The 16,779-nt window shown below is 45.0% G+C and overlaps 1 protein-coding gene across 1 annotated transcript in view; it reads left to right on the forward strand.

Moving 5' to 3' along the window:
- kdm6a (lysine (K)-specific demethylase 6A) overlaps positions 1-16,779 on the forward strand; it is a 94,110-nt gene that overhangs the window by 41,068 nt on the left and 36,263 nt on the right. The window contains exon 7 of the mRNA XM_034078307.2: positions 14,132-14,186. Within this exon, the coding sequence (XP_033934198.1) occupies positions 14,132-14,186 (55 nt within the window). The remainder of the gene's footprint in view (positions 1-14,131; positions 14,187-16,779) is intronic.

Genomic DNA, 16,779 nt, shown 5'->3' on the forward strand with positions numbered 1-16,779 from the left:
ATCAGATCAGGTGCTTGTAGGAGTGTCTTCTGATGCGCTTCAATGAAACATGAGGTCAGAATACTGTCCGCTCAGCACCATGTGAGCATCAGCGCTGCAGCGATGGGTCAGTAATCGATACGTGGATAGACTGACAAATAATGTTTAAATAAAACATCAATTTGTTAAGTAATGAGTGTTAAAAAATGCTGTTTTACGACCTCAAATTCCTGCGTCTCTCAGTTGACTTCCTGATGAATATCTGTGTGCCTTGGATTGACAAAATAAGATATTTAAAGACATCAGCTTGGACTTTGGGAACTAAGGTCGCGTTCACACCTGCCTTGTTTAGTCCGGTTGAATCGAACCCGGTGCGTTCAGCCGCTTGGTTCGTTTGGGTCGGTGTGAACGCAGACCTCTGAAGAGAACTAAACAACCGGACTCTGGTCCGCCTAAAGAGGTGGTCTCGGAGCGCTTGCTTGAGAACTCCGGAGCGGTTCATCGCTGGTGTGAACGCAGTCCGCACCAAAACATAGGAAGCGTAGTATTTACGTGTCACAAGAACACGGATGTCTTCAAAATCTTTAGCGAAAGAGTGAAGCAGAATGAAGAGTTGAACAGTGTCGTGTAAAGTAAAAATGCTCCGTCAGCTACATAAAAGTAAGAACACCGGTTTTTCCTGTTCACACCGCAGAGGCGCCGCCTCTTAGCCCCGGATCCGGTTCACTTCCAGCTCCAAAAAACTGTGTCTAGAGGCAAGAGCTTCGGAGCTAAGAGGCGGCGTCGCTTACGTCGAGGCGGGGGCAGATTCGTCGTTGAAGCTGAAGACCACAAAGAAGTCTTGCATTTCGCATGTGATGTTTGTGAAGTCCCAAGTAAAGTCGTCCCTTGTAAAGTCGTCCCTTGTAAAGTCGTCCCTTGTAAAGTCGTCCCTTGTAAAGTCGTCCCTTGTAAAGTCGTCCGATGCCTTCCATTTAGTTTCGTAAGAGGATAACCAAAGCAACAGCGCTTCAATACAATCGGCCATCATTGTTGTCGATGTGAGGGATTTCCGCGCGGTTTGGATTTGATGAAGCGGGCACGTAGACGGTGACGTCGTGACGCGGCAGCGGCAGCTCTGGGCGGTGTGAGCAGAGCGGGAGCAGAAGAGGGAAACCGGAGCTGAACCAGAAAAGCTCCGCTCGGAGATAGAAAGGGAAGCGCTGGTGTGAAAGCCGCATGAGTTGTATTGCAGCTTGAAAGTTGGGTCAGGGGACGAACGAGTCGGATATATATCGTTTTATTTGCACGTAGTACATACAGTATGTTTCGTGTTTTTGTATGTCTTGTTGACATGAATGTTTAGTGTTTCTTTTAGTTTTTGTTCTGTTGTGCAAAATGCTTTGGCTATCCTATGTTTAAAATGCGCTCAGGCCAATAAAGCCCCTGTGTGTTGTATTGTGATATGAGCTGGTCGAAGCCACGCCTTCACAGCCTAGCAGTAGGGATGCGCATCTCGATACGTTGCCACGAAACATTAACGATACATTTGAAACACCAGGCGATGCGATACGATTCACCCCTGTACAGTTCGATACGATTTGATTCAACATTATGCGATTCGGGGCGATTCAACACGATGCAAAATAATAATACTTCAATTTGGTACGACAGAGGATTTTTGTTTTATTCCTTATATTAAGCAAATCATACATTAATAAAAAATGCTTTACATATTTGGTTCTCTCTACTAGTACTGTCCCATCATGCCGTTTCTTTTTTACCTTAAAAAAGTACCATGTTATAACACCTCACAGTTAAACAATGTAAGGATGCATTGCTCATGATTAACAATGTACAAATAACAGCTACCACAGTGCCATGCCCATACAGCTGCTGCCTGATGTGCTGAACACTCATAGGCTGACTCACCAGTGAGCAGAAAGCAGTGGTTTCTATGGGAACAATAAAGAATACAAATAACCTTTCACAAACAGGTATTTCATAACTGCTGACAGTGAGGAAGACATTTAAATTATTATTGACCGTCACAGGCCGCTGTAAACTAAACACCACTGAGTGATTTAACTCACATGTCTAACTTTGAGGTTTCTCTTTCCGCCGCAGACCCCATGTCGCCTTTATGTGCGTCGCTAAGTTCCTCGTACTACGTGTGTACTTTAAAGCGGCTCGGCATCGTTTACAATTTGCGAGCGACTTTTCAAGTTGACCGTCTTTCTTGAAAAAGCCGAAGTGTTTCCAAACGTTTGATTTGTAGGTATTTTTCGGTGCGCTGTGTTTCTCTTTCTCCTCGACTTCCGTGTGTGTCGATAACTGAGACTCAGTTATCTCAGTTATCTCAGTTAGTAATATTGACATATTTAATAAATATTTGTCTTTTAGTCCATTCTTGAGGTATGAGTTCAACGCACAAACTCTTACTCTCCATGGGCACATGACATTTCAAATATCTTGTAAGGCATTATGTGTCTCTCTCCAAAAGACGTGATCATATAATAACATAGTAACATTTTCTCCAGCAGTATTTGTCAACGGGCTTTAAATTATATGAATGAAATGGGAGTCGTGGTGTGTGTTTTTGGTTCACTTTCATCATTGTGTGTGTGTGTGTGTGTGTGTGTGTGTGTGTGTGTGTGTGTGATATGTTTTAACGATATTGGAGAGATGGATCTTTTTTTTCAGGATTTGTGCAAAACAAAGATTTCTACAGATGTCCGTATAATAAAATGTGTACGCATCGATGCAATGTCGTGCCTTCTGCAATCTGGATATCACTATTATCCAATTTGTGATTACATTTCCATTTGTGATGCAACCCTTGTATTACGGCATCTCCTTTTATCATTTCCTGATTGGTCCACTAGCAGAGAGCTGTGGCCTTGGAGGTATAGTTGTCGTCCACCAATCAGTGTGTGTGAAAGTTTTTCCTCATGAGAGACTATCTTGGAGGCTTCCTCGTGGATGGGTGTGTGGATGCTGTTGTGAAAGCTTTGAGTCGTCACAAAGACGAAGAACAGCTCTTTATAAACGCAGGTAATTTACCAGAAACGATGACCGTGCTTTTGTGACTGACCAGGGAAACCATTACAACTTGAAGTGTGCACACTTTTATCTTCAATGCTTAATTTGCATGTTGTGCAGTACCGTTACCCAGCATATATCTTCCACTATTCTCTTAACCCTAGGGCTGCAACAAACGACTAGTTTGATAATCGATTAATGAAACGATTATTCGGATCGTTAAGGTTTTAACGGTACTACTACTTTCATAGCGCTTATCGATCCGGTCTTTTAACGGTGCTCTTATCGGTTCTTTCGGGGGAAAAAACGGTAAACTAACATTGCTTTTTATTTAAATTAAATAAATAATATTTCACATCAAAAGAAACAACAATGTTTTAACAAATCGTGTTAAATAATGTGAAGACAGAACTGTGAACAGAACAGCTGAAACTTTAACAAACTAAATAACTCAGTTTCCTCAAATCATTATGTTTGTATAATGTAGTTAGCTCGGTGTTGCTGCTAGCATACAGAACACCTGCCGTGGAGACGTACTCGTGGACGGGGCTAGAGAGCTGCTGGAGAGACAGTGGAACCTGCATTGCTCCGTCTGGATGTGGAGCGCTTTGGATACATGTTTAGACAAACTGCTCGTGTTGCCGCCCTCACATGCTGAACTCTTATTGCACTTTAGGCAACGAGCATCGAGACGACTAAAGTTTAGTTCTCTCAGTCTTCTCCGCAGTGTGTGTGTGTTGCTGCATGTCGCAGCCGGGGGGGGGGGGGGGGGGGTGGGTGTGTGGTGTGTGTGTGTGTGTGTGTGTGTGTGTGTGTGTGTGTGTGTGATGTGTGTTGTGTGTGTGTGTGTGTGTGTGTGTGTGTGTGTGTGTGTGTGGTGTGTGTGTGTGTGGTGTGTGTGTGTGTGTGTGTGTGTGTGTGTGTGTGTGGCTGCATGTAGCAGCCGGTTATGTGTGTGTGTGTGTTTCGGCGTGTGTGTGTAAACCGCCCCTCGCACACAGACGGAGAGAGAGATCTCGTCTGGATTGGAAAATAGAAAATACATCATCGACACATTTTGTAGTCTGATTGCGTATGAGAAACGGAGTTGTCGAAACTAAGACTGCGATATAATGTTTTTGTAGCAATAATACACGACATACGTTTGAAATGTCTCCAGCACCGATAAAAAGACCGATAACGCGTAAAACACACGCATGATGACGTCACCAACGAATCGATTAGTTGTTGCGCCCCTACCTAACGCTCCTGTCCCGTCGACTCTTACTCGGGTGAGGTCGTCAGAAATCTGTGGTTGAATGTAGAAGAAACGCACTCCTCTCTTCCTCTTCCTCCTCTCTTCCTCTTCCTCCTCTCTTCGAAGGCAGGGCTACCCGCATCGTCAGGGGATCAGTGTCCTCTCCGTAAAGCCGCTGCGGGGTCAGAGACGATCCGTCCTTCCGCTCTGATCCTCAGAGGAACAAAGGGCTGGAGGATCCTCTGTCTGCGGACACCTGCGAGCTGCAGCTGCTCAGACACCGATAACGGCTTCGAGATGGAGCCGCCGTCTGCAGTGGGAGAGTCAGCGATATCTGATCCGGAGCCTTTGTCCCACTTCAGACGCTTAGTCCGCAGGAATGTGTATTAAGCATAACGGTGAGGGTGTTCACTCGTTGTACCGTTGTTCATGCTGCCCTCTTGGCCACGGCGCTCTTGAAGAATAGATTTTAATCAACTTCACCGGGTTAAAAAAGGAGATGGAGATATCTGTGGGGAAACCTCTGAAGCAAGTGGAGTCAGGACTCAGAGAGACTCGAGGAGAGCTGGAGCTCTGACGGCAAACACTGACGGTTTATTTGGAGCTTCGGCCGGAGACATGCCACGGGCCACGGTCTGACCCCAACGGGAGAGATGCCACGTCAAATCTGAAGAGCCCAGACCCGTGTGTTCAGCTCAGAGAGAATCATCAACATGCTGCATAACAGATGGAGTCATACACCTCTACCAGCTGACAGGCAGGACACTGAGCCCAGCACCAAGGCTGCAGGTGCGGTGCTCCGTCAGGACAGACCTGATACGCTGGCTCAAAGCTATGGGAGATATGTCCCAACAATATATTACATATATATCTAATGTATGGATAATGTGATGTAGGACTGTGAAGCTGAGCGGCCCGACCAAGCAAGGAGGCGGAGGCAGAACGTCCACGATGCAACCCGGTGTGGGCATTTATTACTCACCACACCATGACACAGCGATCTCACACACACTACCACCCACACAGGGAAACAGAGCCTGAACAGCCCCACACACCAATCAGCAGGTAGACACAGGTGAGGGGGGGGGGGGGACACAGGGCACCAGGTGAACACCCCCACGGACGAAGGCCCAGTGCTGCGTCTCCCCTGAGTGAGCGTCACTGAAAGCGTATGCAACGTGTCGACTGCAGCGCGGTCTTGAATCTATATCACAGCGGGAGTTGCCGATGGGGCTGGGCGACATGCACGGAGTAGTGTGCAGCAGCTCAGGTGTTCCTTTCCCCCTAACGTCCGCCTCGCCGCACATCCCGCTTATTACACGGCCAGGTACTAAACAAACTACCGCACCGACTCCCAATATTCATTTAAATGATTTTATTGACTTTAAAAATCATCGTGTTTCTTCCGCGGAAAGAAAACCTCCGCTCCACGGTGTATGAACGGCTGACACGGCAGCACTTATCGAGGTTTCCTGTAACTGTCCAAACGGTCTGATCCACTAACGAGTCCTTTAAACACTACAGAGCCCATACTGTGTTCCGTTAGTGTTCACTTCCTGTCTGTCTTCTTCTGGTGATTTATCTGACGTCCATCGCTCTGTCTTTTACCCTCTTTCCCTTTCTCTTAGCAACGGGCATTATAGTCCTTACTGTACTGTACTACGGTATTAACGTATAACATGTTCTGAATCGACCAATCAGAATCGAGTATTCAACTAAAGCCGTGTAATGAACATGTCTAATATGTGGATATGGTGATATAGGACTAATGCTGTGTCTTCCTTTAGTAAACTTCACTTTGAAACGCTTTGCTTTGTGTGAGTTTTGACCGTGTCTTAAATCGAATGTGGACTCATCGCTGCGGAACCAAGGCAGTGCAGATTTCTCAATGAATACAATTCAATTAATGATTGCTTCTTTTCTGACTCGAAGTAATTCATTCGATTGAATTAGTCGAAACTGAACTGCATGCTTCCTAACTTGAGATTTCTTAGAACTAGTTGATGATGGAGAGCTAGGCATATGGATTATATTCGTCATTGCAAAGCTATTATAGTTGTGTGTGTGCTAGGGCTGCACGATATATCGTGTTGTGACGATAATCGCGATATGCGAATGCGCGATATTCACACAGATTTTTTTTTAATTACTTTTTTTCCCGTTTTGTTAAGTAGGCAAATTAACTCAAGCACGTCATGTTACAATTATTTTGCTGCTTGCTACAAAAGGAAAACTCGCGCAGCTCTCATGTCGGGGGAACTTGAGTGAGTGGCGGTACGTCCACAAAGAAGCTTTTCAAAAATATAAAAATATAAAATCGTCTAAAGCTGCTGTGTGGACGTACCGTGAGAGCAAACCACCGATCAAATCTCCAGAGCAAACGGACCCCGTGATTAAAGGTAAAAACACTGAATAAAGTGGTTTCATGTGTTTCTCCAGTGCGGCGCTGCTAACCGAGCAGCTCGTTGCTCTGATGACTTCAGAGCCAGGCGTCCGTGGCTAAAATCCTTCATCCGGTTAAATATAGTTAGAAAAATACCAATTGTAGCATTACAGTTCAAGAAAGGAAAAAACTGTCTTTTCTTCAATTCCTGTATATTTGTGTATGCTGTACGACAGAGGTGCCCAGTACGTCGACAATGCAATGTTGGTAGTAGTAGTAGTAGTAGTAGTAGTAGTCATTCATAAAAAAAATATATCCAGCTCCGTTAAAATAGACAAAGCAGGTTTTGATCCCTCCTCCCTTGGCCTCCCTGCCACTTAATTCAGGAGTTTACTTGATTGACAGAAAAGGCGACCTATCGCTTTCCAGTCTGTTAACCCAGAATGCAAGTTCAAGAAAGGATGGTTTGCGGGGAAAAAAACGGTATTTTCTTAAATTCCTGTATGTTTTCATATCGCAATGTGTGTGTGTGTGTGTGTGTGTGTGTGTGTGCTGTGTGTGTGTGGTGTGTGTGTGTGTGTGTGTGTGTGTGTGTGTGTGTGTGTGTGGTGTGTGGTGTGTGTGTGTGTGTGTGTGTGTGTGTGTGATGTGTGTGTGTGTGTGTTGTGTGTGTGTGTGTGTGTGTGTGTGTGTGTGTGTGTGTGTGTTTAAAGCATTTGGTGGTTCAGTATTGAGCTGCACGTGCTGCACGTCCTCACTTTATCTCAGAGGAGCCCCTCCCTCTTCAGTCTGGATCACTGCCAGACACACACACGCACACACACACACACACACACACACACACACACACACACGGCTGCCCCACTTCTCTACAGGGAGTGTGTGTGTTAGGGGAGCAGAGATTGAATAAAGGTAGGAGAGAGAAGGGAAAGGAAAACAGGAAATTGTTGGAGACAGTTTTCTACCGATGATGAGCGTTGAAAGGAAGAGAAAGTTATTTCTATGAAGGATGCTGCCTTCAAAGTGCTTCCTCCTCATGTATCCCATTTTCCTTTAGAGCACATTGGATAGAGGGAGAGACTCGTGATGGCCAGACTTAAGCAGTTTCAGATTTGACATTCATCACGCCAATTTCTACATTAATCAGAACAAGTCCACGGTGATGTCTTTTCAATCCATGCTTTCACTTTATTATAATAAAAACACGGACACGCGGGACATCTCCATCTTTAAGAGGAAACACATTCTCTGACATTTCTTACTTTAAAAACCAACTGAAATGACCATCAATAGAATAACTGTTTCATCTCTACCTCTGACACTCGCTCCATTCTTCCAACGACTGGTGCTTTAGCCAATAGGAGAAGGAGAAAGCAGTGTGTGTGTCGGTAAGGTGATGAGTCGGCTGTGTGTGTGTGTGTGTGTGTGTGTGTGTGTGTGTGTGTGTGTGTGTCCAGCTTTGAGGTATTGTCATCTCTCTCTGCACTCTCCACTGCAGCCGTCTGCTGAATAGTAATCAGTGACACCAGGATAGAAGAGAGAGAGAGAGAGAGAGGGAGAGAGATAGCGATAGCAGGAAAGAGAGAGGGAGGCGAGACATGAGGAGGGAGGGAAGGAAGGAAGGAGGGAGGAATGCCAAGCTGACAATCCCACTGCATTATCTGCCTGGTGGCAAGTGTGGAAGACAAGGACGGGAAGGATAGCAGATCTACAGGAGGATGTGCCTGAAATATAGGTAATGCATTCTGTGTGTGTGTGTGTGTGTGTGTGTGTGTGTGTGTGTGTGTGTGTGTGTGTGTGTGTGTGTGTGTGTGTGTTGTGTGTGTGTGTGTGTGTGGTGTGTGTGGTGTGTGTGTGTGTGTGTGTGTGTGTGTGTGTGTGTGTGTGTGTGTGTGTGTGTGTGTGTGTGTGTGTGTGTGTGTGTGTGTGTGTGTGTGTGTGGTGTGTGTGTGGTGTGTGTGTGTGTGTGTGTGTGTGTGTGTGTGTGTGTGTGTGTGTGTGTGCCCCTTCTGCCTATTGATATGTGGCTTGAAGCGATTCTGTTTCTTCTTCTTCTCTGAAATGGTCTGCCCTCGCAGGACAGTCTGTTCTCTGCCTCTGAGCTGCTTGCACTCGAGTCCTGTGCACTTTGCAGGATGTGATGCGGAGCTGTGAGTTTTTTACTGACCCAGATGGAGAGAGAACGTGTCTGCCGGTGCCTTTTTTAACTGTGTGTGTGTGTGTGTGTGTCACGCTGCAGCTTTTATTAGCTGCAACACAACCAGTCACCTTGGATCCACCTGAGGACTCCCGTTGCACATTAACAGGAGCAGACACCTCGCTAGGATTTTAACGTCTTCCACTTTGCGTCAACATCTAATCTGAATGTGTGGTTTTCAAATCGCGGGACTCACAATATTTGTTAAACGGTTAAATATGTGTTACGGTTGGATCCGAATGGATTCGTTACTTATCTTTTTCTGAAATCGTGCGGACCGATTATCCTCTCGGGTGTTTTGCACGAGTGTCTACATCGGCTCTGCACACTTTGAAGCACCTGAATGTAACATGCGGTGAGACACGAGGTGTCTTATAGATATGTCAACATTAGAGCTGCTACGATTAATCAACGTGACAATTAGTTTATTGACGGAAAAACACATTTCAGGCATTTTTTAAATATATCGAAAATATAAGAAACGGCCCCGAAATTGTCGTTCTTTTCTGTTTGGTATCAAAGTGAATATCTTTCTGTTTTGGACACAACTAGATATTTAAAGACGCCACGTTGGACTTTAAGAAACGCACATATTTCACTATTATCTGACATTCTACGGATTACCTTTCATCGCTTAACACGAATAATAATAATAATAATAATAATACATTTTATTTTTAGGCGCCTTTCATGACACCCAAGGACAATTTAAAAAAAATAAAATAAAAAAATAAATAAAAAATAAATAAAATAAAAGCTAATAGGCAACAGAACATGATAAAAAAAAAAAAACACAAACAGGAAATCATGGAGGAGACAGTCAAGTGGACACAAAATGGGACATATAATGGGGGCACTACAGTGAGTAAGCAGATTTGAATTTTGAATTTGAAATAAGAGCCGACTACTTGGAGAATTGATTATTAGAAATTGTTTATTGCAAACATGCAGCCTCTCCAATACAGGGATGTCCCCCTTGGTTCTTTCAACAACCCATTAAAGTGAATATCTTTGGCTTTTGGACTCAACTGGATATTTAAAGACACCACCTTGGACTTTAAGAAACGGACATATTTCCCTATTATCTGACATTTGACGGATTACCATTCATCGCTTAACACGAATAAAAGCCGACTACTTGGAGAATTGATTATTAGAAATTGTTTATTGCAAACATGCAGCCTCTCCAATACAGGGATGTCCCCCTTGGTTCTTTCAACAACCCATTAAAGTTAATATCTTTGGCTTTTGGACTCAACTGGATATTTAAAGACACCACCTTGGACTTTAAGAAACTGAAATAGACATTTTTAGCTTTTTTCTGGCATTTTCTGGATTACAATTCATCGCTTAAAGGTGGGGTAGGTAAGTTTGAGAAACCGGCTCGAGATCGCTAGAATTTGAAAATACACAACCGGAGAAAATCTGCCACTTCTTTACAGAGCCCCTCCTCCAACACACACGAACGCGCACATGACCAATGAGGGCCGATGGAAGGCTGACAGGCAGGTAGGCCGTCCAATCGGATTGGTTGTACTTTTTACAGCGCCACGGCTTCTACAGATGACATTTTTTTATGGATTTTTTGTCAAAGCACTTCAGATATTCATTGCTATCGGGATGTTAAGAGCATTCCATGGAATATAACAAAAAGTGTATCTCGAGCCGGTTTCTGAAACTTACCTACCCCACCTTTAAGACGGTCTTCCTGCTCTATCCGTTCAGGTGCTTGTTGGAGTATCTGTATCTGCTCTGCACATTTCTGATGCAACACTCCGAAACAAGGACCATGCATACAACTACGTTATGGTTTATGCAAGATGTAGCTTTCGGTTCATTTCCGTCTGCAGTTCCCGCGGTCAGGGTCGTGGTGACTTAGTTCCATGGGACTAATTGGAGAATCAATTGATCTGCGTTTTTGATGTGGTGAAATGCTCTGTCCAGCCTCTCAGGTACTGGGCTCTCCTCCTCATTTCTTTATTCATCCCATCAAAGTTAATATCTGTGGCTTTTGGTGGAAGACATTTAAAAGCAACACCGTGGACTTTTAGAAACTGAGATGGACGTTTTGACTTTGTTCTGCCATTACAATCTACTTCATCAGATCAGGTGCTTGTAGGAGTGTCTTCTGATGCGCTTCAATGAAACATGAGGTCAGAATACTGTCCGCTCAGCACCATGTGAGCATCAGCGCTGCAGCGATGGGTCAGTAATCGATACGTGGATAGACTGACAAATAATGTTTAAATAAAACATCAATTTGTTAAGTAATGAGTGTTAAAAAATGCTGTTTTACGACCTCAAATTCCTGCGTCTCTCAGTTGACTTCCTGATGAATATCTGTGTGCCTTGGATTGACAAAATAAGATATTTTTAAAGACATCAGCTTGGACTTTGGGAACTAAGGGCGCGTTCACACCTGCCTTGTTTAGTCCGGTTGAATCGAACCCGGTGCGTTCAGCCGCTTGGTTCGTTTGGGTCGGTGTGAACGCAGACCTCTGAAGAGAACTAAACAACCGGACTCTGGTCCGCCTAAAGAGGTGGTCTCGGAGCGCTTGCTTGAGAACTCCGGAGCGGTTCATCGCTGGTGTGAACGCAGTCCGCACCAAAACATAGGAAGCGTAGTATTTACGTGTCACAAGAACACGGATGTCTTCAAAATCTTTAGCGAAAGAGTGAAGCAGAATGAAGAGTTGAACAGTGTCGTGTAAAGTAAAAATGCTCCGTCAGCTACATAAAAGTAAGAACACCGGTTTTTCCTGTTCACACCGCAGAGGCGCCGCCTCTTAGCCCCGGATCCGGTTCACTTCCAGCTCCAAAAAATTGTCGGTCTAGAGGCAAGAGCTTCGGAGCTAAGAGGCGGCGTCGCTTACGTCGAGGCGGGGGCAGATTCGTCGTTGATGCTGAAGACCACAAAGAAGTCTTGCATTTCGCATGTGATGTTTGTGAAGTCCCAAGTAAAGTCGTCCCTTGTAAAGTCGTCCCTTGTAAAGTCGTCCCTTGTAAAGTCGTCCGTTGCCTTCCATGTCGTTTCGTAAGAGATAACCAAAGCGAACAGCGCTTCAATACAATCGGCCATCATTGTTGTCGATGTGAGGGATTTCCGCGCGGTTTGGATTTGATGAAGCGGGCACGTAGGCGGTGACGTCGTGACGCGGCAGCTCTGGGCGGTGTGAGCAGAGCGGGAGCAGAAGAGGGAAACCGGAGCTGAACCAGAAAAGCTCCGCTCGGAGATAGAAAGGGAAGCGCTGGTGTGAAAGCCGCATGAGTTGTATTGCAGCTTGAAAGTTGGGTCAGGGGACGAACGAGTCGGATATATATAGTTTTATTTGCACGTAGTACATACAGTATGTTTCTTGTTGACATGAATGTTTAGTGTTTCTTTTAGTTTTTGTTCTGTTGTGCAAAATGCTTTGGCTATCCTATGTTTAAAATGCGCTCAGGCCAATAAAGCCCCTGTGTGTTGTATTGTGATATGAGCTGGTCGAAGCCACGCCTTCACAGCCTAGCAGTAGGGATGCGCATCTCGATACGTTGCCACGAAACATTAACGATACATTTGAAACACCAGGCGATGCGATACGATTCACCCCTGTACAGTTCGATACGATTTGATTCAACATTATGCGATTCGGGGCGATTCAACACGATGCAAAATAATAATACTTCAATTTGGTACGACAGAGGATTTTTGTTTTATTCCTTATATGCAGCAAATCATATATATTTACATATTTGGTTCTCTCTACTAGTACTGTCCCATCATGCCGTTTCTTTTTTACCTTAAAAAAGTACCATGTTATAACACCTCACAGTTAAACAATGTAAGGATGCATTGCTCATGATTAACAATGTACAAATAACAGCTACCACAGTGCCATGCCCATACAGCTGCTGCCTGATGTGCTGAACACTCATAGGCTGACTCACCAGTGAGCAGAAAGCAGTGGTTTCTATGGGAACAATAAAGAATACAAATAACCTTTCACAAACAGGTATTTCATAACTGCTGACAGTGAGGAAGACATTTAAATTATTATTGACCGTCACAGGCCGCTGTAAACTAAACACCACTGAGTGATTTAACTCACATGTCTAACTTTGAGGTTTCTCTTTCCGCCGCAGACCCCATGTCGCCTTTATGTGCGTCGCTAAGTTCCTCGTACTACGTGTGTACTTTAAAGCGGCTCGGCATCGTTTACAATTTGCGAGCGACTTTTCAAGTTGACCGTCTTTCTTGAAAAAGCCGAAGTGTTTCCAAACGTTTGATTTGTAGGTATTTTTCGGTGCGCTGTGTTTCTCTTTCTCCTCGACTTCCGTGTGTGTTGATAACTGAGACTCGCGGCCTCCGTAGTGCGAAGCAAAGATCAAAGATCGTCTCTGCGGAGTGCTGATTGGATGAGGGGATTTCATACGAATGAATCGTTTTTTTACCGATGCAAAGACGCTACAATCGATGCATCGCGAGTTCAACCCAAACCGTAGCCGATATGCACTCTCTCAACCGGTGCACTCGCCTCTTTAACGTATATGTCGGTGAATCTTAACATCCCTACTCTGCAGACATCTGTTCTACCCGGCAACTGTCCTCTTTTCACACGATGGGATCAGATGTAACCGCTGGATTCTCAGTTCGAGGAGTGTGTCGCCCGATTCGACTCGAGGGAGGGGTGATTGTTGCAGAGAGGAGAATATTTAAGGGTTCTTAGTCTCCTTTCACGTTGCTCCGTTAAGCAGGTTTCATTCATGGTTTTATGCGGTGGGAAAGCCCCGACTGCTCTGCACGCGTCACGGCAGTCAGCGGGAATTAAGTGATGCTTATTTTGATCCTGGTGTGACTTTTATTTTACTATTAGTAACGGGAACATGCAGACATGGAGCATGCCAGTGAAAGCTGCTTCACGATTCTACATGTTTGTGAAATGGCAATATGGATACGTGCAATATCCAAATTGCAGAAAGCGCAATGTTTGATAAAGATGAAATATGTGAACATGTATGAATGAAGTATTGTTGAACTACGGAGAAGTTAATACTTAAGTCCTGATTTGCCCCTGTGATCACGCCATGGTCATTTATTATAATTATAATAATGCATTAGATGGTTATAGCGCTTTTCCCAATGCTCAAAGATGCTTAAGAAAATGTATAAAACAAAATGTATATGTATTTTTAATGTGAAGAGTGTTTTCAAAAGCCACCACTCCCTCTTATATTGCCACATCCTATCTTCAGCTTGTGCAATCCAAGTCAAAGTCGACATCTTTGGTTCTGGTTTTATAATAAAATGCCTTTTGTTGTTTCTTCTCTGCAGCATTTCCAGCTGGCTTTGATCGACTCCAATCTCTGCACTTTGTCCAAAGCTGAAAGTAAGAACCATCGGTTATAATCACCTCATGCTGCTGCTCTGTAATGCAATAAGAGATGTGATGCAGCGGCCGGTCAGCTGTTAATCACTCACACACACACACACACACACACACACACACACACACACACACACACACACACACACACACACACACACACACACACACACACACACACACACACACACACACACGTAGAAAAGGACACAGGAATATTTCTGCATAACCGTTTCTCCTCTCCGTTCCCCTGCTGACTCGAACAGAGAGTGGAGTTGCCAAGGAGACTGTACGTGGAGAGAGAACTGACACACACACACACACACACACACACACACACACGCACACACACACACACACACACACACACACACACACACACACACACACACTCTGGGGATACGGTCCTACTCCCCCTCCCATCTGCGCTCCATACTGTTTGCAATCTGTTCTCACTGAGCTCCACAGGGCGATATCAGGGCTCCAGCTTAAGGACGTCCCGTCGTCCCGGGGAAGGAAAAAATAGTGTCGTGGGGATAACAAATAATTCTGGGACGAATTTGGGACGAGAGTTAAAATAAAAATACGCTGCTAACTCTACTACAAACGGTGATGAAAATGAAGCCGACTGCACGTTTTGTGAAGCACACAGTTATTAAACCTCCTTGTCAACATAAACACGCACAAAACATTTAGCAACCTGCGAAATACACGCACGCACACACACACACACACACACACACACAGCTGGCTGTGCCCGCGGATTCCTGGCCTGCAAATTCGCGGGTCTAGCTATGTACTAGGGCTGAGCGATATACCGTGTCATGGCGCTAACCGTGGTATGCGTATGCGCGGTATTCACACCGCAGGGACGTGTGGTTTTATTCATTTTTAAAAAAAATGCTACCGCACTTTAGCACAGAATTAAAAATAAAGATACCCTTATTACTTATCGAAACTTCACAATATATCTTATTAAAGCTGAGACTCCACAGATTAGTATAGTATCTAAGCGATCCGATCTCGCAACAGGGGAAGCAAACACAGACATCACAACACGTACCTCTTACGGGAGATCTTCTCACCGTAGCTGTCAATCTGATCAAAATGACGATGTTCAAAAAAAAAAATGATGTTCAATGGCATTAAAACGAGAAAGAAAAAACGTGGCTGAATCGGTTGATCCATAGGTTGATAATGTATCTGTCTAGCTATGTACTGAGTGCGTGTGTTTCGCGGGTCTAGCTATGTACCGAGTGTGTGTATTTCGCGGGTCTAGCTATGTACTGAGTGCGTGTGTTTCGCGGGTCTAGCTATGTACCGAGTGTGTGTATTTCGCGGGTCTAGCTATGTACTGAGTGTGTGTATTTCGCGGGTCTAGCTATGTACTGAGTGCGTGTATTTCCCGGGTCTAGCTATGTACTGAGTGTGTGTATTTCGCGGGTCTAGCTATGTACTGAGTGCGTGTATTTCCCGGGTCTAGCTATGTACTGAGTGCGTGTAATTCGCGGGTCTAGCTATGTACTGGGTGTGTGTATTTCGCGGGTCTAGCTATGTACTGAGTGCGTGTAATTCGCGGGTCTAGCTATGTACTGGGTGTGTGTATTTCGCGGGTCTAGCTATGTACTGAGTGCGTGTATTTCGCGGGTCTAGCTATGTACGGAGTGCGTGTATTTCCCGGGTCTAGCTATGTACTGAGTGCGTGTATTTCGCGGGTCTAGCTATGTACTGAGTGCGTGTAATTCACGGGTCTAGCTATGTACCGAGTGTGTGTGTTTCGCGGGTCTAGCTATGTACTGAGTGCGTGTAATTCGCGGGTCTAGCTATGTACTGGGTGTGTGTATTTCGCGGGTCTAGCTATGTACTGAGTGTGTGTATTTCGCGGGTCTAGCTATGTACTGAGTGAGTGTATTTCCCGGGTCTAGCTATGTACTGAGTGCGTGTAATTCGCGGGTCTAGCTATGTAACGAGTGTGTGTATTTCGCGGGTCTAGCTATGTACTGAGTGCGTGTATTTCCCGGGTCTAGCTATGTACTGAGTGCGTGTATTTCGCGGGTCTAGCTATGTACTGAGTGTGTGTAATTCCCGGGTCTAGTTATGTACTGAGTGCGTGTATTTCGCGGGTCTAGCTATGTACTGAGTGTGTGTATTTCGCGGGTCTAGCTATGTACTGAGTGTGTGTGTTTCGCGGGTCTAGCTATGTACTGAGTGTGTGTATTTCGCGGGTCTAGCTATGTACTGAGTGTGTGTATTTCGCGGGTCTAGCTATGTACTGAGTGTGTGTATTTCGCGGGTCTAGCTATGTACTGAGTGCGTGTATTTCGCGGGTCTAGCTATGTACTGAGTGTGTGTATTTAGCGGGTCTAGCTATGTACTGAGTGTGTGTATTTCGCGGGTCTAGCTATGTACTGAGTGTGTGTATTTCGCGGGTCTAGCTATGTACTGAGTGTGTGTATTTCGCGGGTCTAGCTATGTACTGAGTGTGTGTATTTCGCGGGTCGAGTGATGTACAATGGCATCCCGTGGAGGATTTTCTGAAATGTTTTACCGTTACATCACAAACACGCACAGCAGAACCAGACCCGGCCTCTTTATT

This window comes from Pseudochaenichthys georgianus, unplaced genomic scaffold (assembly GCF_902827115.2).
Source record: "Pseudochaenichthys georgianus unplaced genomic scaffold, fPseGeo1.2 scaffold_410_arrow_ctg1, whole genome shotgun sequence".
Lineage (NCBI taxonomy): Eukaryota > Metazoa > Chordata > Actinopteri > Perciformes > Channichthyidae > Pseudochaenichthys > Pseudochaenichthys georgianus.